This window comes from Pleurodeles waltl, unplaced genomic scaffold (assembly GCF_031143425.1).
Source record: "Pleurodeles waltl isolate 20211129_DDA unplaced genomic scaffold, aPleWal1.hap1.20221129 scaffold_112, whole genome shotgun sequence".
In the NCBI taxonomy this organism is placed as follows: Eukaryota; Metazoa; Chordata; class Amphibia; order Caudata; family Salamandridae; genus Pleurodeles; species Pleurodeles waltl.
In genome coordinates this window covers 534,778-561,487 of record NW_027149819.1, presented here as the reverse complement: position 1 = coordinate 561,487, position 26,710 = coordinate 534,778, and the positions used below count along the sequence as shown (strand labels likewise).

General features: G+C 47.3%; 1 protein-coding gene across 1 annotated transcript in view; it reads left to right on the top strand.

Annotated features, from left to right (window-relative positions):
• Positions 1 to 21,542, top strand: part of LOC138273920 (GTPase IMAP family member 5-like) — an 89,834-nt gene extending 68,292 nt beyond the window's left edge. The window contains exon 3 of the mRNA XM_069218906.1: positions 19,698 to 21,542. Coding sequence (XP_069075007.1) covers positions 19,698 to 20,530 — 833 coding nt within the window. The 3' untranslated portion in view covers positions 20,531 to 21,542. The remainder of the gene's footprint in view (positions 1 to 19,697) is intronic.
• The last annotated feature ends 5,168 nt before the right edge of the window (positions 21,543 to 26,710 follow it).

Sequence of the window (26,710 nt, the reverse complement as noted above, 5' to 3'; positions counted from 1 at the left end):
ACTCTCAGAGTGCTCAACCACTCCCAGTTCAAGCATTTTCTGAACCTCTTGTTTTATGCAGTCTCTGACATGGTCAGGCTGCCTATAGATCTTACTTTTGACAGGCAAGCTGTCTCCAGTATCTATAGTGTGCTCACACCAAGAAGTGGTGCCTGGCACAGTAGAAAAGTGTTCAGAAAACTGACCCAGGAGATTTATGCAGTGGTCTTTCTGCTCAGCAGTAAGACAATCTGCCAAAACTACACCTTCCACTAGAGCATCTTGTTCTGTGGAAGAGAAGAGATCAGTGAGAGGGTCACTCTCTTCTTCCTGTCCTTCATCTGTTGCCATGAGCAGGGTGAGATCAGCCCTGTCATAGTAGGGTTTCAGGCGATTGACATGGAACACCCTAAGGGGACTCCTGGCAGTGCCCAAGTCAACCAAGTAGGTGACTTCTCCCTTTTTCTCAACAATAATGTGGGGACCACTCCATTTGTCTTGGACGCTCTTGGGGCCACAGACTCCAAGACCCACACTTTCTGTCCTGGTTGGTACTGGATCAGAACAGCCTTCTGATCATGCCATTGCTTTTGGAGCTCTTGGCTGGCCTGAAGTATTTTACTGGCCTTTTTCATGTACTCAGCCATTCTGGATCTTAGGCCAAGTACATAGTCCACTATGTCTTGCTTAGGAGCTTTTAAAGGTTGTTCCCAACCCTCCTTCACAAGTGTTAGAGGACCTCTTACAGGGTGTCCAAATAGGAGTTCAAAGGGGCTGAAGCCCACTCCTTTCTGGGGTACCTCCATGTAAGCAAAAAGGAGGCACGGTAACAGGACATCCCATCTCCTGCGGAGTTTTTCAGGGAGTCCCATTATCATTCCTTTGAGAGTTTTATTAAACCTCTCAACCAGTCCATTTGCTTGTGGATGATAGGGTGTGGTGAACTTGTATGTCACACCACATTCCTTCCACATGGCCTTCAAGTAAGCAGACATGGAATTGCTTCCCCTGTCTGATACTACCTCTTTTGTAAAGCCCACCCTGGAAAAGATTCCCAGGAGGGCCTTTGCCACTGCAGGAGCTGTAGTGGTCCTTAGAGGAATTGTTTCAGGATATCTGGTGGCTTAGTCCACTACCACCAAGATAAACCTATTGCCTGAAGCAGTAGGAGCGTCAAGGGGGCCAACTATGTCAACCCCTACCCTTTCAAAGGGAACACCAACCACAGGTAGTGGAATGAGGGGTGCCTTTGGGGTGCCACCTGTTTTGCCACTGGCTTGACAGGTTTCACAGGACTTACAAAATTCCTTTGTGTCCTCTGACATTCTAGGCCAATGAAACAAGGGGACAAGCCTGTCCCAAGTTTTCATTTGCCCTAAATGTCCAGCCAAGGGAATGTTGTGGGCTAGAGATAGGAGGAACTCTCTGTATTGCTGAGGAATCACCAATCTCCTGACAGATCCAGGTTTTGGACCCCTTGCTTCAGTATACAGGAGGTTGTCCTCCCAGTAAACTCTGTGAGAGTCACTGACATCCCCATTTGCTTGTTTGACAGCTTGCTGTCTTAGACCCTCTAGTGTGGGACAGGTCTGCTGTGTCACACTCAGCTCCTCCCTGGCAGGCCCCCCTCCACCCAAAAGCTCAGCAGTATCTGCTTCCAGCTCCTCTGGTGTAGGTTCTGCACAGGGTGGAAATTCTTCTTCCTCAGAAGTTCAATCCACTGTAGAGGGGGGGATAGTAGGTAGTGTTTTACCTTTACTAACCCTAGCTTTAGGGAGCACTTGGTCCATTCTTCCAGGATCCAAGTCACCCTGTCCTTTTTGCTTTTTGGCCTGAGCCCTGGTCAAAGCAAAAATATGCCCTGGAATGCCCAGCATTGTTGCATGAGCCTCCAACTCCACTTCTGCCCAAGCTGATGTCTCTAAATCGTTCCCTAGTAGACAGTCTACAGGTAAATCTGAGGCAACCACAACTTTCTTTGGACCAGTAAACCCCCCCCCCCCCCCCAGTTGAGATTCACAACAGCCATGGGGTGGCTAAGAGTGTTGTTATGAGCATCAGTCACTTTGTACTGGTGACCAAGTAGGTGTTGTTCAGGGTGGACCAGTTTCTCTATTACCATGGTAACACTGGCACCTGTGTCCCTGCAGGCCTGAACCTCAACACCATTTATTAGGGGAAGTTGCTTGTACTTATCCATATTAAGGGGACAAGCAACCACGGTGGCCAAATCAATGGCCCCCTCAGAGACTAGCACAGCCTCTGTGGTCTCCCTAACAAGACCAACCCCAACTAAATTACCAAAAGTGAGCCCAGCTACTCCCTTGGATTGGCTATTAGTAGGTTTGCTCCCACCACTACTGCTATTACTAGGGGCACTAGGTGTAGCAGCAGGGGTTGTAGTGGTAGGAGGCTTGGTGCTTTTCTTTGGACAACTGGGATCAGTTGTCCAATGGCCTTTTATTTTACATAAATAGCACCATGGTTTCTTTACTTGATTTGAAGAGGATTTGGGCCCACCACCCCCACCAGAGTATTTTTGTGGGCCTGATCAGCACAAATTTTTAGATTTGTCCCCACCCTTGTCAGTAGACTTACCATCCTTCTTCTTGCCATCCGTGTCACCCCCTGTATGAACTTTTCTGTTCACCCTTGTTCTGACCCATTTGTCTGCCTTCTTTTCCAATTCTTGGGGAGAGGTCAGATCTGAGTCCACTAGGTACTGGTGCAACAAATCACACACACAATTATTAAGAATATGCTCTCTCAGGATTAGGTTATACAGGCTTTCATATTCAGAAACTTTACTGCCATGTAACCACCCCTCCAAGGCCTTCACTGAGTGGTCAACAAAGTCTACCCAGTCTTGTGAAGACTCCTTTATGGTTTCTGTGAACTTGATCCTGTACTGTTCAGTGGTTAAGCCATAACCATCTAGGAGTGCATTCTTAAGAACTGTAAAATCATTGGCATCACTTTCCTTAACAGTAAGGAGCCTATCCCTACCCTTTCCACTGAAAGATAGCCATAGGATAGCAGCCCACTGCCTTTAAGGGACCCCCTGTACATTACAGGCCCTCTCCAGTGCAGCAAACCACTTGTTAATGTCATCCCCCTCCTTGTAAGGGGGAACTATCTTGTGCAGATTTCTAGAATCATGCTCTTTTACAGGATTACTATCTGTAATACTGCTGCTGCCACCATGGGGTCCAAACCCCAACCTCTGTCTTTCTTTTTCTAAGTCAAATGCTTGTCTGTCTAGATCCAGCTGTTGCTTCTTGAGCTTCAGTCTGGATTCTTCCACTCTCAGTCTATTGAGTTCCCTTTCTAACATTCTGTCTTCAGGGAGGGTGGGTTGGGCATGCTTTGACACAGAAGAATGGTGTCAATGAACAGAGGGAGACCTGTCCCTAACAGATGGCACTCTAACAACTTGGCCTAAAGGAGTAACCTCTATACTATGATGAGAACTCACATCAGTACCAACCCTGCTAGGTGGCATGCTAAGGGGCAGGTTGGGAAGGTTCCCTTCTAACCCTCTGACTGGGGGTGTCCCAGAATCAGAGTGTGAACCATCAGCCAATCTCTCACCAGAGGTGCCAACTTAGGTCTTATCCTGTTCAATGAGCATATTAACTAACAGTTCTCTTGAGGGATTCTTCCCTACCCCTAAACCTCTTTCAATGCAGAGACTCCTTGCTCCTTTCCAGCTAAGGTGATCATAAGCAACTCTGGTCAGATCAACAGTTTGACCTGTACCAGACATGATAGAAAAGGTTTATGGGACAGAAAAAGAAAGAAAAAGTTTCAGTACTTTTTAAGTAACAGAAAAAAAACTTTTAAAACTTTTTAAGAACTTTTTGAAAGTTTTAGAGGTACTTTTCAGCACTTAGCAAAAGAGTAAGAGAAGAAAAGCAAAACTTTTTGGTTAGGTGTACATACACTGAACTTGTTTTGTATATTTTTCTCTTATGAAAAGTACAAAATGACAAAGTGGTAAGTAGTTGCAAGTACTTATCCCACCGCTGCACAACCAATGTAGGAGGCTGGCCTGGCTTGTAGTGGGTACCAAGGGGTACTTACACCTTGCACCAGGTCCAGGTATCCCTTATTAGTGTAGAGGGGTGTCTAGCAGCTTAGGCTGATAGAAAAGGTAGCTTCGCAGAGCAGCTTAGACTGAACTAGGAGGCGTGTAAAGCTCCTACTATACCACTGGTGTCATATGCACAATATCATAAGAAAACACAATACACAGATATACTAAAAATAAAGGTACTTTATTTTTATGACAATATGCCAAAAGTATCTCAGTGAGTACCCTCAGTATGAGGATAGCAAATATACACAAGATATATGTACACAATACCAAAAATATGCAGTAATAGCAATAGAAAGCAATGCAAGCAATGTACAGTCACAATAGATTGCAATGAGAGCACATAGGGATAGGGGCAACACAAACCATATACTCTAGAAGCGGAATACGAACCACGAATGGACCCCAAACCTATGTGACCTTGTAGAGGGTCGCTGGGACTGTAAGAAAACAGTGAGGGTTAGAAAAATAGCCCACCCCAAGACCCTGAAAAGTGGGTGCAAAGTGCACCTAAGTTCCCCAGAGAGCGCAGAAGTCGTGATAGGGGAATTCTGCAAGGAAGACCAACACCAGCAATGCAACAACGATGGATTTCCAGACGAGAGTACCTGTGGAACAAGGGGACTAAGTCCAAGAGTCACGATCAAGTCGGGAGTAGGCAGATGCCCAGGAAATGCCAGCTGTGGGTGCAAATAAGCTGCCACTGGATGGTAGAAGCTGTGGATTCTGCAAGAACGAAGAGGACTAGAAACTTCCCCTTTGGAGGATGGATGTCCCACGTCGCGAAGAAGCTTGCAGAGGTGTTTCCGTGCAGAAAGACCGCAAACGAGCCTTGCTAGCTGCAAGGGTCGCAGTTAGGGTTTTTGGATACTGCTGTGGCCCAGGAGGGACCAGGATGTCGCCAATTGCGTGAGGAGACAGAGGGGGCGTCGAGCAAGACAAAGAGCCCACTGTAGGAAAGTACCATCTTGCCCGGCATGTTACCCCCATTTTTCACTGTATATATGTTGTTTTAGTTGTATGTGTCACTGGGACCCTGGTAACCCAGGGCCCCAGTGCTCATAAGTGTGCCTGAATGTGTTACCTGTGTAGTGACTAACTGTCTCACTGAGGCTCTGCTAATCAGAACCTCAGTGGTTATGCTCTCTCATTTCTTTCTAAATTGTCACTAACAGGCTAGTGACCAATTTTACCAATTTACATTGGCTTACTGGAACACCCTTATAATTCCCTAGTATATGGTACTGAGGTACCCAGGGTATTGGGGTTCCAGGAGATCCCTATGGGCTGCAGCATTTCTTTTGCCACCCATAGGGAGCTCTGACAATTCTTACACAGGCCTGCCACTGCAGCCTGGGTGAAATAACGTCCACGTTATTTCACAGCCATTTTACACTGCTCTTAAGTAACTTATAAGTCACCTATATGTCTAACCTTTACCTGGTAAAGGTTAGGTGCAAAGTTACTTAGTGTGAGGGCACCCTGGCACTAGCCAAGGTGCCCCCACATTGTTCAGAGCCAATTAACTGAACTTTGTGAGTGCGGGGACACCATTACACGCGTGCACTACATATAGGTCACTACCTATATGTAGCTTCACCATGGTAACTCCGAATATGGCCATGTAACATGTCTATGATCATGGAATTGCCCCCTCTATGCCATCCTGGCATTGTTGGTACAATTCCATGATCCCAGTGGTCTGTAGCACAGACCCTGGTACTGCCAGACTGCCCTTCCTGGGGTTTCTCTGCAGCTGCTGCTGCTGCCAACCCCTCAGACAGGCAGCTGCCCTCCTGGGGTCCAGCCAGGCCTGGCCCAGGATGGCAGAACAAAGAACTTCCTCTGAGAGAGGGTGTGACACCCTCTCCCTTTGGAAAATGGTGTGAAGGCAGGGGAGGAGTAGCCTCCCCCAGCCTCTGGAAATGCTTTGTTGGGCACAGATGTGCCCAATTCTGCATAAGCCAGTCTACACCGGTTCAGGGACCCCTTAGCCCCTGCTCTGGCGCGAAACTGGACAAAGGAAAGGGGAGTGACCACTCCCCTGACCTGCACCTCCCCTGGGAGGTGTCCAGAGCTCCTCCAGTGTGCTCCAGACCTCTGCCATCTTGGAAACAGAGGTGCTGCTGGCACACTGGACTGCTCTGAGTGGCCAGTGCCACCAGGTGACGTCAGAGACTCCTGCTGATAGGCTCCTTCAGGTGTTAGTAGCCTTTCCTCTCTCCTAGGTAGCCAAACCCTCTTTTCTGGCTATTTAGGGTCTCTGTCTCTGGGGAAACTTTAGATAAGGAATGCATGAGCTCAGCCGAGTTCCTCTGCATCTCTCTCTTCACCTTCTGATGAGGAATCGACCGCTGACCGCGCTGGAAGCCTGCAAACCTGCAACATAGTAGCAAAGACGACTACTGCAACTCTGTAACGCTGATCCTGCCGCCTTCTCGACTGTTTTCCTGCTTGTGCATGCTGTGGGGGTAGTCTGCCTCCTCTCTGCACCAGAAGCTCCGAAGAAATCTCCCGTGGGTCGACGGAATCTTCCCCCTGCAACCGCAGGCACCAAAAAGCTGCATTACCGGTCCCTTGGGTGTCCTCTCAGCACGACGAGCGAGGTCCCTCGAATCCAGCGACACCGTCCAAGTGACCCCCACAGTCCAGTGACTCTTCAGCCCAAGTCCGGTGGAGGTAAGTCCTTGCCTCACCTCGCTGGGCTGCATTGCTGGGAACCGCGACTTTGCAAGCTACTCCGGCCCCTGTGCACTTCCGGCGGAAATCCTTCGTGCACAGCCAAGCCTGGGTCCACGGCACTCTAACCTGCATTGCACGACTTTCTAAGTTGGTCTCCGGCGACGTGGGACTCCTTTGTGCAACTTCGGCGAGCACCGTTTCACACATCCTCGTAGTGCCTGTTTCTGGCACTTCTGCGGGTGCTACCTGCTTCAGTGAGGGCTCTTTGTCTTGCACGACGTCCCCTCTCTCTGCAGGTCCAATTTGCGACCTCCTGGTCCCTCCTGGGCCCCAGCAGCGTCCAAAAACGTCAAACGCACGATTTGCGTGTAGCAAGGCTTGTTGGCATCCATCCGGCTGCAAAACACTTCTGCACGACTCTCCAAGGCGTGGGGGATCCATCCTCCAAAGGGGAAGTCTCTAGCCCTTGTCGTTCCTGCAGTATTCACAGTTCTTTAGCCTAGTAAGAGCTTCTTTGCCCCAACCGCTGGCATTTCTTGGGCATATGCCCATCTCCGAGTTGCTTGTGACTTTTGGACTTGGTCCCCTTGTTCCACAGGTACCCTCAGTCAGGAATCCATCGTTGTTGCATTGCTGATTTGTGTTTTCCTTGCATTTTCCCTCTAACACGACTATTTTGTCCTTAGGGGAACTTTAGTGCACTTTGCACTCACTTTTCAGGGTCTTGGGGAGGGTTATTTTTCTAACTCTCACTATTTTCTAATAGTCCCAGCGACCCTCTACAAGGTCACATAGGTTTGGGGTCCATTCGTGGTTCGCATTCCACTTCTGGAGTATATGGTTTGTGTTGCCCCTATTCCTATGTTTCCCCATTGCATCCTATTGTAACTATACATTGTTTGCACTGTTTTCTAAGACTATACTGCATATTTTTGCTATTGTGTATATATATCTTGTGTATATTTCCTATCCTCTCACTGAGGGTACACTCTAAGATACTTTGGCATATTGTCATAAAAATAAAGTACCTTTATTTTTAGTATAACTGTGTATTGTGTTTTCTTATGATATTGTGCATATGACACTAAGTGGTACTGTAGTAGCTTCACACGTCTCCTAGTTCAGCCTAAGCTGCTCTGCTAAGCTACAATTATCTATCAGCCTAAGCTGCTAGACACCCTATACACTAATAAGGGATAACTGGGCCTGGTGCAAGGTGCAAGCACCCCTTGGTACTCACTACAAGCCAGTCCAGCCTCCTACATTGGTTGTGCAGTGGTGGGATAAGTGCTTGAGACTACTTACCACTCTTGTCATTGTACTTTTCATAAGAGAAAAATATACAAAACAAGGTCAGTGTATATACACATAGCCAAAAAGTTTTGCATTTCCTCTTTTCACTCTTTTCTAAGTGCTGAAAAGTACTCCTAAACTTTCAAAAAGTTCTTAAAAGTTTAAAAAGTTTTTTCTGTCTTTCCAAAAAGTTCTGAAAACTTTTTTCTCTTTTTCTATCACTTTAACTCTCTCTAAAAAATGTCTGGCACAGGAAAAAATGTTGAACTGTCCAAACTTGCATATGATCACCTTAGCTGGAAAGGAGCAAGGAGTCTCTGCATAGAGAGAGGTTTGAGTGTAGGGAAGAATCCTTCCTTAGAACTGTTAATTAATATGCTTAGAGTACAGGAAAAGGCCATAAGCGCCCAATCTGTAGAAAAAGTAGCTAATGGTTCTCAATCTGATCCAGGGACTCCCCCAGGAAAAGGTTCAGGAAAGAAACTTCTCAGCCTGCCCATTACTAGACAGTCTAGCATAGTTGGTACAGAGGTTGAATCACACCATACTGATGATGTGATCTCACATTATGCTGGTAGCCAAGCTGTTAGGGTGCCCTCTGTAAGGGACAGGTCTCCTTCTGTTCATTCCCATCATACCTCTGTATCTAGAAATGTCCCTCCCACCCACCCTGATGACAGATTGTTAGAAAGGGAGCTCAATAGATTGAGAGTGGAACAAACCAGACTGAAGCTCAAGAAGCAACAGCTGGATTTGGATAGACAGTCTTTAGAAGTAGAGAGGGAAAGACAGAAGTTGGGTTTAGAAACCCATGGTGGCAGCAGCAGTATTCCCCATAGTCATCCTGCAAAAGAGCATGATTCCAGGAATCTGCACAAGATAGTTCCCCCTTATAAGGAGGGGGATGACATTAACAAGTGGTTTGCTGCACTTGAGAGGGCCTGTGCTGTACAGGATGTCCCTCAAAAGCAGTGGGCTGCTATCCTATGGCTATCATTTAGTGGAAAAGGTAGGGATAGGCTCCTTACAGTGAAAGAAAATGATGCCAATAATTTCCAAGTTCTTAAGAATGCACTCCTGGATGGTTATGGCTTAACCACTGAACAGTACAGGATAAAGTTCAGAGATACCAAAAAGGAGTCTTCACAAGACTGGGTTGATTTCATTGACCAGGCAGTGAAGGCCTTGGAGGGGTGGTTACATGGCAGTAAAGTTACTGATTATGACAGCCTGTATAACTTGATCCTGAGAGAGCATATTCTTAATAATTGTGTGTCTGATTTGTTGCACCAGTACTTGGTGGACTCTGATCTGACCTCTCCCCAAGAATTGGGAAAGAAGGCAGACAAATGGGTCAGAACAAGAGTGAACAGAAAAGTTCATACAGGGGGTGACAAAGATGGCAACAAAAAGAAGGATGGTAAGTCTTCTGACAAGGGTGGGGACAAATCTAAAAATGAGTCTTCATCAGGCCCACAAAAACACTCTGGTGGGGGTGGTGGGTCCAAATCCTCCTTTAATCAGAACAAGGAAAAGAAACCATGGTGCTATTTATGTAAAATAAAAGGCCATTGGACAACAGATCCCAGTTGTCCAAAGAAAGGCACCACAGCTCCTACCACTACAATCCCTACTGCTACACCTAGTGTCCCTACTAATAGCAGTGGTGGTGGGAGCAAACCTACTAATAGCCAATCCAAGGGAGTAGCTGGGCTCACTTTTGGTAATTTAGTTGGGGTTGGTCTGATTAGGGAGACCACAGAGGCTACTTTAGTCTCTGAAGGGGCTATTGATTTAGCCACTTTGGTTGCTTGCCCCCTTAACTTGGAGAAGTACAAGCAACTAACCCTAATAAATGGTGTTGAGGTCCAGGCCTACAGGGACACAGGTGCCAGTGTCACAATGGTGATTGAGAAACTGGTGCACCCTGAACAACACATACTTGGACACCAGTACCAAGTAACCGATGCTCACAACATAACACAAAGCCACCCCATGGCTGTTGTAAATCTCAACTGGGGGGGGTAACTGGTCCAAAGAAAGTTGTGGTAGCTTCAGATTTACCTGTAGACTGTCTATTAGGGAATGATTTGGAGACATCAGCTTGGTCAGATGTGGAGTTGGAGGCCCATGCAGCAATGCTGGGCATTCCAGGGCATATTTTTGCTTTGACAAGGGCTCAGGCCAAAAAGCAAAAAGGACAGGGAAGCTTGGATCCTGGAACAATGGACCAAGTGCTCCCTAAAGCTAGGGCTAGTAGAAGCAAACCACTTCCTACTATCCCTCCCTCTACAGTGGATTCTACTTCTGAGGAAGAAGAATTCCCTCCCTGTGCAGAACCTACACCAGAGGAGCTGGAAGCAGACACTGCTGAGCTTTTGGGTGAAGGGGGGCCTGCCAGAGAGGAGCTGAGTGTGGCACAGCAAACCTGTCCCACATTAGAGGGTCTCAGACAGCAAGCTGTCAAACAGGCTAATGGGGATGTCAGTGACTCTCACAGAGTTTACTGGGAGGACAACCTGTTGTACACTGAGCATAGGGATCCTAAACCTGGAGCTGCCAGGAGATTAGTGATTCCTCAGGAGTACAGAAAGTTCCTCCTAACACTGGCACATGACATTCCCTTAGCTGGGCACCTGGGTCAAATGAAAACTTGGGACAGATTGGTACCATTGTTTCATTGGCCTAGGATGTCTGAGGACACAAAAGAATTTTGTAAGTCCTGTGAAACCTGTCAAGCCAGTGGCAAGACAGGTGGCACTCCAAAGGCACCCCTTATCCCACTGCCTGTGGTTGGGGTTCCCTTTGAAAGGGTAGGGGTTGACATAGTTGGCCCCCTTGACCCTCCTACTGCTTCAGGCAATAGGTTTATCTTGGTGGTAGTGGACCATGCCACAAGATATCCTGAAACTATTCCTTTAAGGACCACTACAGCTCCTGCAGTGGCAAAGGCCCTCCTGGGAATATTTTCCAGGGTGGGCTTCCCAAAGGAAGTAGTATCAGACAGGGGAAGCAATTTCATGTCTGCATACTTAAAGGCCATGTGGAAGGAGTGTGGTGTAACTTACAAGTTCACAACACCCTATCATCCACAAACAAATGGACTGGTGGAGAGATTTAATAAAACTCTCAAAGGCATGATTATGGGACTCCCTGAAAAACTCCGCAGGAGATGGGATATCCTTCTACCATGCCTCCTTTTTGCCTACAGGGAGGTACCCCAGAAAGGAGTGGGCTTCAGCCCCTTTGAACTTCTTTTTGGACACCCTGTTAGGGGTCCACTCACACTTGTAAAGGAGGGTTGGGAACAACCTTTAAAAGCTCCTAAACAGGATATTGTGGATTATGTACTTGGCCTCAGATCAAGGATGGCTGAGTACATGAAAAAGGCCAGTAAAAACCTTCAGGCCAGCCAAGAGCTCCAGAAGCAATGGCATGATCAGAAGGCTGTTTTGGTTCAGTACCAACCAGGGCAGAAAGTGTGGGTCTTGGAGCCTGTGGCCCCAAGAGCACTCCAAGATAAATGGAGTGGACCCCACACAATTGTTGAAAAGAAGGGTGAAGTCACCTACTTGGTTGACTTAGGCACTGCCAGGAGTCCCCTTAGGGTGCTCCATGTCAACCGCCTGAAACCCTACTATGACAGGGCTGATCTCACCCTGCTCATGGCAACAGATGAGGGACAGGAAGAAGACAGTGATCCCCTACCTGATCTCTTCTCTTCCACAGAACAAGATGCTCTTGTGGAAGGTGTAGTTTTGGCTGATTGTCTTACTGCTGAGCAGAAAGATAATTGCATAAATCTCCTAGGACAATTTTCAGAACTCTTCTCCATTGTGCCAGGCACCACTTCTTGGTGTGAGCACACTATAGATACTGGAGACAGTTTACCTGTCAAAAGTAAGATCTATAGGCAGCCTGACCATGTCAGGGACTGCATAAAGCAAGAAGTTCAGAAAATGTTGGAACTAGGAGTGGTTGAGCACTCTGACAGTCCATGGGCTTCTCCTGTGGTACTGGTACCGAAACCCAATTCTAAAGATGGAAAGAAAGAAATGCGGTTTTGTGTAGACTATAGAGGTCTCAACTTGGTAACCAAAACTGATGCTCACCCTATACCCAGGGCAGATGAGCTCATAGATACACTGGCATCTGCCAAGTATCTAAGCACTTTTGATTTGACTGCAGGGTATTGGCAGATCAAATTGTCAGAAGATGCTAAACCTAAGACTGCATTTTCTACCATTGGAGGACATTACCAGTTTACTGTAATGCCTTTTGGTTTGAAAAATGCACCTGCCACTTTTCAGAGGTTGGTGAACACAGTCCTGCAAGGGCTGGAAGCTTTCAGTGCAGCATATTTGGACGATATAGCTGTCTTTAGCTCCAGCTGGGATGATCACCTGGTCCACCTATGGAAAGTTTTGGAGGCCCTGCAAAAGGCAGGCCTCACTATCAAGGCTTCAAAGTGCCAGATAGGGCAGGGTAAGGTGGTTTATCTGGGACACCTTGTTGGTGGGGAACAGATTGCACCACTTCAGGGGAAAATCCAAACTATTATTGATTGGGTTCCCCCTACCACACAGACTCAGGTGAGAGCCTTCCTAGGCCTCACTGGGTATTACAGGAGGTTCATTAAGAACTATGGCTCCATTGCAGCTCCTCTTAATGACCTCACTTCCAAGAAAATGCCTAAAAAGGTATTGTGGACAGCAAGCTGTCAAAAAGCTTTTGAGGAGCTGAAGCAGGCCATGTGCTCTGTACCTGTCCTGAAAAGCCCTTGTTACTCTAAAAAATTCTATGTCCAAACTGATGCATCTGAATTAGGAGTAGGGGCAGTCCTATCACAACTTAATTCTGAGGGCCAGGATCAACCTGTTGCTTTTATTAGTAGAAGGTTGACCCCTAGAGAAAAGCGTTGGTCTGCCATTGAGAGGGAGGCCTTTGCTGTGGTCTGGGCTCTGAAGAAGTTGAGGCCATACCTGTTTGGCACTCACTTCATTGTTCAGACAGACCACAAACCTCTACTTTGGCTAAAACAAATGAAAGGTGAAAATCCTAAATTGTTGAGGTGGTCCATATCCCTACAGGGAATGGACTATACAGTGGAACATAGACCTGGGAGTAGCCACTCCAATGCAGATGGACTCTCCAGATATTTCCACTTAGACAATGAAGACTCCTCAGGTAATGGCTAGTCTTATTGTCCTTCGTTTGGGGGGGGGTTGTGTAGGAAAGTACCATCTTGCCTGGCATGTTACCCCCATTTTTCACTGTATATATGTTGTTTTAGTTGTATGTGTCACTGGGACCCTGGTATCCCAGGGCCCCAGTGCTCATAAGTGTGCCTGAATGTGTTACCTGTGTAGTGACTAACTGTCTCACTGAGGCTCTGCTAATCAGAACCTCAGTGGTTATGCTCTCTCATTTCTTTCTAAATTGTCACTAACAGGCTAGTGACCAATTTTACCAATTTACATTGGCTTACTGGAACACCCTTATAATTCCCTAGTATATGGTACTGAGGTACCCAGGGTATTGGGGTTCCAGGAGATCCCTTTGGGCTGCAGCATTTCTTTTGCCACCCATAGGGAGCTCTGACAGTTCTTACACAGGCCTGCCACTGCAGCCTGGGTGAAATAACGTCCACGTTATTTCACAGCCATTTTACACTGCACTTAAGTAACTTATAAGTCACCTATATGTCTAACCTTTACCTGGTAAAGGTTAGGTGCAAAGTTACTTAGTGTGAGGGCACCCTGGCACTAGCCAAGGTGCCCCCACATTGTTCAGAGCCAATTCACTGAACTTTGTGAGTGCGGGGACACCATTACACGCGTGCACTACATATAGGTCACTACCTATATGTAGCTTCACCATGGTAACTCCGAATATGGCCATGTAACATGTCTATGATCATGGAATTGCCCCCTCTATGCCATCCTGGCATTGTTGGTACAATTCCATGATCCCAGTGGTCTGTAGCACAGACCCTGGTACTGCCAGACTGCCCTTCCTGGGGTTTCTCTGCAGCTGCTGCTGCTGCCAACCCCTCAGACAGGCAGCTGCCCTCCTGGGGTCCAGCCAGGCCTGGCCCAGGATGGCAGAACAAAGAACTTCCTCTGAGAGAGGGTGTGACACCCTCTCCCTTTGGAAAATGGTGTGAAGGCAGGGGAGGAGTAGCCTCCCCCAGCCTCTGGAAATGCTTTGTTGGGCACAGATGTGCCCAATTCTGCATAAGCCACTCTACACCGGTTCAGGGACCCCTTAGCCCCTGCTCTGGCGCGAAACTGGACAAAGGAAAGGGGAGTGACCACTCCCCTGACCTGCACCTCCCCTGGGAGGTGTCCAGAGCTCCTCCAGTGTGCTCCAGACCTCTGCCATCTTGGAAACAGAGGTGCTGCTGGCACACTGGACTGCTCTGAGTGGCCAGTGCCACCAGGTGACGTCAGAGACTCCTGCTGATAGGCTCCTTCAGGTGTTAGTAGCCTTTCCTCTCTCCTAGGTAGCCAAACCCTCTTTTCTGGCTATTTAGGGTCTCTGTCTCTGGGGAAACTTTAGATAAGGAATGCATGAGCTCAGCCGAGTTCCTCTGCATCTCTCTCTTCACCTTCTGATGAGGAATCGACCGCTGACCGCGCTGGAAGCCTGCAAACCTGCAACATAGTAGCAAAGACGACTACTGCAACTCTGTAACGCTGATCCTGTCGCCTTCTCGACTGTTTTCCTGCTTGTGCATGCTGTGGGGGTAGTCTGCCTCCTCTCTGCACCAGAAGCTCCGAAGAAATCTCCCGTGGGTCGACGGAATCTTCCCCCTGCAACCGCAAGCTCCAAAAAGCTGCATTACCGGTCTCTTGGGTCTCCTCTCAGCACGACGAGCGAGGTCCCTCGAATCCAGCGACACCGTCCAAGTGACCCCCACAGTCCAGTGACTCTTCAGCCCAAGTTTGGTGGAGGTAAGTCCTTGCCTCACCTCGCTGGGCTGCATTGCTGGGAACCGCGACTTTGCAAGCTACTCCGGCCCCTGTGCACTTCCGGCGGAAATCCTTCGTGCACAGCCAAGCCTGGGTCCACGGCACTCTAACCTGCATTGCACGACTTTCTAAGTTGGTCTCCGGCGACGTGGGACTCCTTTGTGCAACTTCGGCGAGCACCGTTTCATGCATCCTTGTAGTGCCTGTTTCTGGCACTTCTCCGGGTGCCAACTGCTTCAGTGAGGGCTCTTTGTCTTGCTCGACGTCCCTTCTCTCTGCAGGTCCAATTTGCGACCTCCTGGTCCCTCCTGGGCCCCAGCAGCGTCCAAAAACGCCAAATGCACGATTTGCGTGTAGCAAGGCTTGTTGGCGTCCATCCGGCGGGAAAACACTTCTGCACGACTCTCCAAGGCGTGGGGGATCCATCCTCCAAAGGGGAAGTCTCTAGCCCTTGTCGTTCCTGCAGTATTCACAGTTCTTCAGCCTAGTAAGAGCTTCTTTGCACCAACCGCTGGCATTTCTTGGGCATATGCCCATCTCCGAGTTGCTTGTGACTTTTGGACTTGGTCCCCTTGTTCCACAGGTACCCTCAGTCAGGAATCCATTGTTGTTGCATTGCTGATTTGTGTTTTCCTTGCATTTTCCCTCTAACACAACTATTTTGTCCTTAGGGGAACTTTAGTGCACTTTGCACTCACTTTTCAGGGTCTTGGGGAGGGTTATTTTTCTAACTCTCACTATTTTCTAATAGTCCCAGCGACCCTCTACAAGGTCACATAGTTTTGGGGTCCATTCGTGGTTCGCATTCCACTTCTGGAGTATATGGTTTGTGTTGCCCCTATTCCTATGTTTCCCCATTGCATCCTATTGTAACTATACATTGTTTGCACTGTTTTCTAAGACTATACTGCATATTTTTGCTATTGTGTATATATATCTTGTGAATATTTCCTATCCTCTCACTGAGGGTACACTCTAAGATACTTTGGCATATTGTCATAAAAATAAAGTACCTTTATTTTTAGTATAACTGTGTATTGTGTTTTCTTATGATATTGTGCATATGACACTAAGTGGTACTGTAGTAGCTTCACACGTCTCCTAGTTCAGCCTAAGCTGCTCTGCTAAGCTACCATTATCTATCAGCCTAAGCTGCTAGACACCCTATACACTAATAAGGGATAACTGGGCCTGGTGCAAGGTGCAAGTACCCCTTGGTACTCACTACAAGCCAGTCCAGCCTCCTACACCCACTCAGAAGCAAGCAGCACCCACAGAAGTGCCGGAACAAGCACTACGAAGTGGAGTGAACCAGAGCTCGCCCGAAGTCACAAAGGAAGGTCCCACGACATCGGAGGACAACTCAGGAGGTCGTGCACTGCAGGTTAGAATGTCGGGGACCCTGGCTTGGTTGTGCACAAAGGAAATCCTGGAAGAGTGCACAGGATCCGGAGCAGCTGCATATCATGCGGTACCCAACAATGCAGTCTAGCGTGGGGAGGCAAGGACTTACCTCCACCAAACTTGGACTGAAGAGTCACTGGACTGTGGGAGTCACTTGGACAGAGTTGCTGAGTTCAAGGGACCTTGCTCGTCATGCTGAGAGGAGACCCAGAGGACCGGTGATGCAGTCTTTTGGTGCCTGCGGTTGCAGGGGGAAGATTACGTCGACCCACAAGAGATTTCTTCGGAGCTTCTAGTGCAGAGAGGAGGCAGACTACCCCCACAGCATGCACCACCAGGAAAACAGTCGAGAAGGCGGCCGGATCATCGTTACAAGGTCACAGTAGTCATCTTTGCTACTTTGTTGCAGTTTTGCAGGCTTCCAGAGCCGTCAGGGGTCGATTCCTTGGCAGAAGGTGAAGAGAGAGATGCAGAGGAACTCGGATGAGCTCTTGCATTCGTTATCTAAAGAATTCCCCAAAGCAGAGACCCTAAATAGCCAGAGAAGAGGGTTTGGCTACTTAGGAGAGAGGATAGGCTAGCAACACCTGAAGGAGCCTATCAGAAGGAGTCTCTGACGTCACCTGCTGGCACTGGCCACTCAGAGCAGTCCAGTGTGCCAGCAGCACCTGTTTCCAAGATGGCAGAGGTCTGGAGCACACTGGAGGAGCTCTGGACACCACCCAGGGGAGGTGCAGGTCAGGGGAGTGGTCACTCCCCTTTCCTTTGTCCAGAGCAGGGCTAAGGGGTCCCTGAACCGGTGTAGACTGGCTTATGCAGAAATGGGCACCATCTGTGCCCATGAAAGCATTTCCAGAGGCTGGGGGAGGCTACTCCTCCCCAGCCCTAACACCTTTTTCCAAAGGGAGAGGGTGTAACACCCTCTCTCTGAGGAAGTCCTTTGTTCTGCCTTCCTGGGCCAAGCCTGGCTGGACCCCAGGAGGGCAGAAACATGTCTGAGGGGTAGGCAGCAGCAGCAGCTGCAGTGAAACCGCGGGAAAGGTAGTTTGGCAGTACCCGGGTCTGAGCTAGAGACTCGGGGGATCATGGAATTGTCTCCCCAATGCCAGAATTGCATTGGGGTGACAATTCAATGATCTTTGACACGTTACATGGCCATGTTCGGAGTTACCATTGTGACGCTATACATATGTCCTGACATATGTATAGTGCACACGTGTAATGGTGTCCCCGCACTCACAAAGTCCGGGGAATTTTCCCTGAACAATGTGGGGGCACCTTGGCTAGTGCCAGGGTGCCCACACACTAAGTAACTTAGCACCCAACCTTTACCAGGTAAAGGTTAGACATATAGGTGACTTTTAAGTTACTTAAGTGCAGTGGTAAATGGCTGTGAAATAACGTGGATGTTATTTCACTCAGGCTGCAAGGGCAGGCCTGTGTAAGAATTGTCAGAGCTCCCTACGGGTGGCAAAAGAAATGCTGCACCCAATAAGGATCTCCTGGAACCCCAATACTCTTGGTACCTCAGTACCATATACTAGGGAATTATAAGGGTGTTCCAGTATGCCAATGTAAATTGGTGAAATTGGTCACTAGCCTGTTAGTGACAATTTGGAAAGAAAATGAGAGAGCATAACCACTGAGGTTCTGGATAGCAGAGCCTCAGTGAGACAGTTAGTCATAACACAGGTAACACATACAGGGCACACTTATGAGCACTGGGGCCCTGGCTGGCATGGTCCCAGTAACACATACAACTAAAACAACATATATTCAGTGAAATATGGGGGTAACATGCCAGGCAAGATGGTAGTTTCCTACAATACCGTTGAAACTTTATATGTCCTGTGTATCTGTTGTCCCTTTTGTTTGATCCTCTGTTCTCTCCTAATATCACATTACCCTTGTAGGATCTTCCAGTTCTCAGTTGAATTATTGATAAGATCACATCTAATCATAATAGGAATCTGCCTTTTGGCTGGTTTGTGGGGAATAGATGAATTCCTTCCTGTGAGGCATAGAAAAACAATTTACATTTGGGCAGTCTGTGCCCCTTTAATCTGAACAGTAATATCTGGATGAATGATTTGTCACTTGTAATTATAAGTTGGTGGAATCAACAAATCTGAACCCTGTTCCTATTGTCTGATAGCAGTCATTCATTGTCGCAGAAATGTCATCTGTTTCAGAAATTCTGATTACCTGCAATCAAGCAGTCAATATATAATCAATATACCAGTGTTAGAACCACAGTGGTTTTGGGCCAATCAGTAGTTGTTATAAAATTGCAGTGCTTCAATCCCAGCTTCTATGCACTGTTTCTAGCAATTTCATTACACAAATATTATTTGTATCCTTTCGTTAACCGCATCCTGCTGAACACTTCCTTGAATGAATATATACAAATGTATATATAAATATATGTGTTCACTGAAAAAACAAAGGTTACAGGGACGTTATAGTTACGTTTTGAATTTACTGTTACTAAGCTGTAGAAATTCAGCACTTATAGCTAGAGTTCTTTCAAGTAACTATAACTTGTGCCCTAATGTAACTATAACTCACACCTTCATGTTGATGTCTTACTTGAGGTTAAGCTCTGGGTCCATGGAGAATCTGTCCAAATTCATGTAGTTGAGTCAGGTTTGGCTTGTCATTAATCGATTATCTTGCATTAAATGGCAGGAGGTGGATTTGATGTGAATGAACTCTGAAGCCTAGTCTTTGTTGAAACATTATTTTGCTAAACTGCCTGCCAGGTATAACCCCGGTGACGAGACCAGAACTGATGCCAAGTTCAGTTGAATTGTAGACCTGTGTGGAAAGACACTCCACGTGTACAGAATGCCCACAGGGTTATTTATGATGTTGATGGTGTGGGTATTCACTTCACTTTGAATGTTGTTCCACACGTGTGTGCATTGAAGTGAACTCAAATGGACAGGAGGCTGAGGAAAGTGCATACAACTTATACAATGTTAATGTGCCCACCGATGTACGATGGTCACGGGCGGAAGTAGATACACACTGTCTATTTACTGTATGTTTCAGCAAAACAGTTGCCAATATTTTCATTTTTAGTTGAAAATGTGCAATTTAGGTCACATGATGCTTACTCCAGGTTTTTTCTCAAGGTGGGATTCTGTTTTTGATATTCTACAATAAAAATACACCGTGTCCCCTTCCACCACCACCACCACACCATACATGCTGCTTTAAACCTGGTACATCTTTTGTGGCTTACATGTTACCATTTCTCCTTGTAGATACACCGGACTATGGTTCACGTGCTGAAAATAATGAGCTGACCATTTTACTGATTGGAAGTCCTGGAGCAGGGAAAAGCGCCACCGGAAACTCCATCCTCAGAGAGAAGCACTTTATGTCCAGACCCTCAGCAGTGTCAGTGACTTTGCAGGGTGAGGTGGGGGTCTGTGTGCGGAATGGGAGGCGCCTGGTGGTGGTGGACACCCCTGGGTTCTTGAGCAGTAACAGACCAGAAGAAGTGAGGAGCGATGTGAGTCAATGTCTGGAGCTCTGTGGTCCTGGTCCCCATGCGATAGTCCTTGTCCTCCAGACTGGAAGGTTCACCGAAGAAGAGAGGGATGCAGTTCAGAGGGTCCAGGATCTGTTTGGACGCCACGCGCTGAATCACATGGTCATAGTATTCACCCGGGAAGACGATCTGGAAGATAAAACGATAGGTGCATTTGTTTCAGAAGCTGAGCCAAGACTCAGAAACTTAATTACAAAATGTGGAGGTCGTTTCTGCGCCTTCAACAACAGGGCGACTGGAGAGGAGAACGACACACAGGTGTCCACATTGATTACAAAAATAGAAGAAGTTAAGAGGAAGAGGGGGAGATATATTCGTCTCGCTCCTACTTCTTGGCGTGAAGCTCTTAGAAACCTCTGCAACGTAGGCATGGCAATAGGAGTTGTTCTGGGGTTAATTTTTGCACTAGATGTGTCTGCAGCTAAAGGGTGGAAATATTCATTCCTGCTGGTGCTCGTGCCTGGTCTGTTGGGTCTCGTGGGAGGGGGGCTTTGGTCCTTGTGCGAAAATAGTTCATCACATTTCCGTGGTCCTAGGATTTAATGAACCAAACCCAGGAGAGTCTGTCCCCATGTCCCAGATAAGAAAAATCCACACTCAGGGTGGGAGAGGGCGCACAACCAAGTGAAAAAACAAATTCAAAATATTACTGCAGACCACCTACAGGTATGCAGGGACAATAGGCATGTAAACTCAGGCACGAGGGCTGCTTTTAGCCAGGATCCCACCCGGGCCTCTACCTTACAACAGATGTAACCCAAGCACCTGGAGCATCCTACCATTGGCTGTGATCTCGCGGAGTCAAACCTCGCTTCTCGTGGAACCCTTTCACTAACAGAACAAGGCAGTTTCACATTGAGAACCCACAGCTGTCCTGCCTCATTTATGCTGAAGAGTTCAAATCAAAAACACTTTAGTAATGATGTAACACTCCATGGTCCAATGCCCTGTGTATATCAAAGTAGTGTGTGGGGTCTGTGAGGATGCCATCACCAGTGCCCGTGCGACAAAGCAACACTAAAGCAGGTGCATCTGTGACAACATGCAAATACTAATATAATATGAGATGCATAGGGAAACAATAAAACGTCTGTGTCCTGTGCAAGATTAAAAGCTGCCAGAGCATCTATTCAAATCTTTCAGTGTGGCTGTAGCTTCCTCTCCTTCCCATCATGGTTTAGGGTCTACATTCCCACCAGGCTCAGATGCACCCTGTACAAACAGGTATTCATGAAATAATAAACATACAAAAATAAAATATATATATATTGGTGATCCTTTCAGCTCACATAATCCAGTCCAGTTGGACAGTTCACTGTGCTTAGCTGCTCTTGCCTCCTGAGCTTCCTGCTGGTTCACAGATTGTGTGTATCAAGAGTCACAAGCAATGTCATGTATCTCTCCATCCTGTTTCCTATGTGCTGCCCTCGTGCCTCCAATCTTGCATTAACTGTTGTCTTTAGTTATGTTTATAAAACTGCATCACCACTGATCCGTACACAGTGCACTGATGTTATTGGGTGGAGTGTACTTCATGACAATGCATAAATAAAATAAAAGACATTTAAATTAGAAACCTTGTTTTCGTTGTGTTGTAATGTTTGATATTTCTTCTGTCTCCTCAAAAGCATGTTTGTTGCAAGATGTTTTGAGTACTCATTATTATGTGGTAGCACCAGTTGTGGTCTTCAGCAGCTTGACGCTCCAAGGCCTCCGTCCACCTCTTGAGTCCAGTCTTTACTCAGTTGATAAGTGGCCATGGTCTGTTTATCCTCCTGGAATGCAGACCTAGATGTATTATGGCATTGCATTGTTATTGCATAATATAAAGCATCACAGTTCCTAAAGCAGTATTTGCAGAGCAGCTCAAAGTACAGATTGAATAGTTTATTGACTAGTGCATGGCATAAATACTGTGTTGTGTTGTCCTATGAAAAGACAGTGTGTGGGAATATCTCCTGGACGCTGTCTAATCAATGGGTTAAATGTTCCCAGGGGTAGCCCATCACTCTTTATCAGCTCGTGATTGTGTTTCTTTTCTGATAACTCTCCAGCCATGCATCATTCTTATTGAAATCCAACATGGAGAACCCTTTGTACTCCATGAAGTGTGGTTGTCCCCAACCCAGCGGTATGCAAAGGTTAATGTGCATCCTGTGCTACTGAAACACATCACACAGGTTCTGGAGCCAACTCCCACTCCATAGATAAAGCAAGCAGCAGGACTAAAGTGTGTATAGGAATCAAATGGTTCCTATTCTCCAGGCTTCACTTGTCACTAAACTCTAAAAGTTCAGGCCTCCATCTAGCCAACTTCAAGTTAATGAAGTTGTTCAACAATCCACAGTTCCCTTCTTGGGCTAAGCTGGACGTGCTGAGATGGATGGATTTGCTGACATTTCACGCCGCAAGCAAGCGAGAGATTGAGGCAGCAAGCCGCAGGGTCATGAACTGCCCTCAAATCACCCAAACCCCCTCACACTCCAAAGGGGTGGTGTTCAGAGGTCCTCCAGAGGGTCCCTGGGTCTTGCCATTATGGATTCAAGGTTGGCAGGGAACTCTGGGAGCATCTGAGTGGCCAGTGCCAGCAGGTGACATCAGAGCCCTCCCCTGATAGGTGCTTACCGGGTTAGGTGACTAATCCACCGTTCAGGACTACTTAGGGTCTCTCTCTTGGGTGGTTCCTCAGATTCAGATTACAAGACTCTAGCAGGAATCATCTTCAAGACGCATTCTGCAACATTGTATCTCCGGCTCCATCTAGCAACTGCAACATTTCCCCAGTCATGCATCCTTTGAGGACAGCCCATCTTCAGCTGTATCAAAAGGAAGAAGGAATCTCCCTTGGAGTGAAGGAGTCACTCCCATGGTTCTGCAGGCTCATCTACAACGACGACTGGCTGTGTGGATCCCCTCTCCTGCTGAGCTGCGTGGATCCTACATCACTGGTGGTGGACCAGATGGTCCTCTATTCCAGCTATTCCACTTTGGTGGAGGTAGTACCTTGCCTTCCCAAGCAAGACAGTACCACTGTGCACTGCGTCTTTTGTCACTGCCAAGGCTTGTTTTCATCCTTTCTCCAAGATCTTCATGCATCTTGAAGCCCTGACCCCCAGCACTCTATCCTGCAATGTGCAGTTTCCTGAGTGGCTCTCCGGCGGCATGAGAGCCTTTAACATAATGCTGCGTAGGCCTGTTCTGCAACTTTCTTGTCCCCGTCCTGTGGGACTCCTGTCTGTGCTGCCATGTGTTCTGTGGGCTTTTTGTGTCGCTGAGGGCCCCCTCCAAATCCCCCTCCTGGGTAGAGCCCACCTAGTCCTTCCTGACCCCATTTTCCACTAACTGCCAGCTTTGCACATGGCAAGCCTTGTTGGCGGACTCAGACGAAGCAGTCCCAACTGCAATCCTCCATCCGGTGTGGGACATCATTTGCACCCTCCAGGAACCCTACTTCATCTTCTTGGGTGCAGTACTGACAACTGACTTTTCTTCTCCACCTGTGGTTCTCCTTTTGCACCTTCATCCAGGTTAGCAGGGGCTCCTCCTCTTCCTGGACTCTTCTGTGCTTCTTGGACTTGGTTCACTTTTTCCAAAGGTCTTTTTTTGTCCAGGAATCCACTGTTGGTGTCTTGCAGTCTCTTCTGGGTTTTGCATAATTCTTCTTCTCGTTTCTATGTGGGATGTGGGATCTGGGAAAGTGATGGTGATTTACTCCTGTTTTCCTGTTCACTGGAGTTGGTTGTGGTTCTTGCCTTTGGGCTTTTCTAGTATTCCCAGCTTCCCTCTACACACTACACTTGCCTAGGAGGGGGACCAACTTTCGCATTCCACTTTCTTAGTATATGGTTTGTGCTCCCCCAAGGCCCATTTGAACTATGGTGATTTTCACTAATTGCACTGTTTTCTGTTTTTTTGGCTATTTTTGCATGCTGTTGTATATAATTTGAGTATTACTTACCTCCTAAGGGAGTATAGTCTCTAAGGTATTTTTGGTATTTGTTTCACCAAAATAAAGTACCTTTATTTTTGTAACACTGACTGTTTTCTTTCATGTGTGTGAGTACTGTGTGACTACAGTGGTATTGCATGAGCTTTGCATGTCTCCTAGATAAGCCTTTCACTGCTCAGCTACAGCTACCTCTTGAGAGCCAGGCTTCTAGACCCTGCCTACACTACAGTGATAAGGGATAACTGGACCTGGTATAAGGTGTAAGTACCATAGGTACCCACTACACACCAGGCCAGACACCTACACAGTACAGTAAAACTTCCTGTGGTCTAGGTTACAAAGGTCGGGGATTCCTCTTAAAGGGTATTCAATCACCGTACACAGGCACATGGACTAGGTTAAGGCTAGGAAAAGGTATGACGGTTTAAAAAAACTTTCCACCAAGAAATGGCCTAAAACAAGACTGTGTATTGGCTCTTTTTTAATTTAATTTGTGTTTTGTCGAGATGACAACAGCCTTAAATAATGTTAACTCTCACATGCCATTGGAGGCTGGCTTTAATTCTTCACACATGTTGTAGTCTGACAATGTAATTTTGAGACTAAGCTTGATTTTGACTAAGGTGAGCCTTCAGCGCTTAACCAATACAACTGCCCAGTATGCAGCAAAATTTGGGTTAGGAGTCAACCTTAGTAAAAAGAACTGTGCTAGTGACAAGGACTTGGGGGTGATGTTTGACTCCAGAGGGGAAGAAATAGCACCTTCACCGCAGGTCAGCCCTTCCAGCCGCTCCTGCTAAACATGCTCCCTTACTTACTGATGTACAGGCTTTGAGAGGAAGAGCAGACAAAATAATTGATTATGCTATTGAAGAGACATAGCATTGCCTATTCATACTTCTTCGCCAGGGCGCTCCTGCCCAAATTCATCTAGAGTTCAAACTTAGAAAGTAGAGCAAAAGCAGCCTGAGTTCTTACCTAAATTTTGTTATAAACTCTGAAATGACCCAAGATCTACTCTAAGTTCTATTGTGTGTAAAACCATAAGTGATCAAAGAAACATCATGGCATATGAGTATTTTAATTTGGCCTTAACCACATACGGCTGAGGAGCTCCGGGCTTTAACCGTCAGCTCATTCCTACTAGACAAAGCTGCCAAAAGATTTCATGCGTAAATGGTAAAAGTTTCCTATGGCCTTCTCAAGTTTCAATAATTCTTAGGGGGTTTATATGGTCTAAAGCCTAAGCTTAGGCTGTTGTGCCTTTGAATGGGTGACTTTCAAACGTACATTAATTCCCCTGTTTGGAGAAGATCAGATCAACTGTTGAGTTTTCACGTCAGCTTTATACTTATCTGAAACAAGAGATTTGGCGTATTCGCCCTCATTACGACCCTGGTGGTTGGTGATAAAGTGGCGGTAATACCACCATCAGGCTGGTGGTAAGCACTGCCACATTATGACCATGGCGGTTAGATCTCCGAAAGACTGCCAATGTACCACATTGACTGCCAGGGCAGAAACAACAGTCACCATGGCAGTAGCCGCCTACAGCCAGGCAGAAGACAAAGTCCGCCCACCATATTATGACATGCCAAACTGCCACCTTTTCTGGGGCGGTATCAACAGCATCAAAATATTGGCGGAAACACTGCACAGAAGTCAAAGGACTCACCATAGGAGACACAGGGAAGAACCACACCGCCATGGAACCCGAACTGCAAGTCTTTCCGATGATCTTCTACGTCATGCTCCACCACGAACACCAACGCCGGCGAAGATGACGACTGTGAGTACAGCCACCTAGCACACAAGGGGGGGGGAAACAAGAGTGACACACACACAAACACACACACACACACACCCCACACACACACGCCATACACACAACCAGCTGCACAAAAAAACAATTAATCCCCGTAAATTGGCTGAATAATGCAAGGACAACAGGAATTGACTAAAGTGAATGTAATAGGATCAACACTAAATCAATAATACGTTTTGCCAATGCAACAGATATGTACAATTGTACAAAAAAGGGACACTGCCCATTCCTCAGTTCACAGGGGCCACATGGCAAAGTCCAAGGCCCCACTCGTTACCTGCACCAATATGGAGAGAACACTGCAGGGGCATCAGTTGGCAAATAGGCAGGCACCTCAGGGGGAGGAGCGGGCACCTTAGCAGGATGAGGAAACAAGACCACTGGTTCTGAAGGGGGCAACAAGCCCTGTGCTTGGTCCTGGGGAGTGCAAGGCCACAGTCTCTCGAGTGGGTGTCTCCCACACTGGTTCGGGAGGGGGTAACAAGCCCTGTGCTTGGTCCTGAGGAGTGCAAGGCCACAGTCTCTGGAGTGGGTGCCTTTCACACTGGTTCTGGAGGGGGCAACATGCCCTGTGCTTGGTCCTGGGGAGTCCAAGACCACAGTCTCTAAGTGGGTATCTCCCACACTGGTTCTCGAGGGAGCAACAAGCTCTGTGCTTAGTCCTAGGGAGTGAAAGGCCAGAGTCTGCCAGGTGGGTGACTTGCCCACTGGTTCTGGAGGGGACAGGCTGCACAGCAGCCCATAGAGGCTGGATCACATGGCATCCGCCGGCGGTGACGGCTGCACAATGGTGGTGGTGGTAGTAGTGGGAGGCTTCTGCCTAGCCCCTTCACCCTCCGATGCTGCACTGAGGTGGTGTGTGTAGGAAAGTACCATCTTGCCTGGAATGTTACCCTCATATTTCACTCTATATATGTTGTTTTAGTGTATGTGTCACTGGGACCCTGCC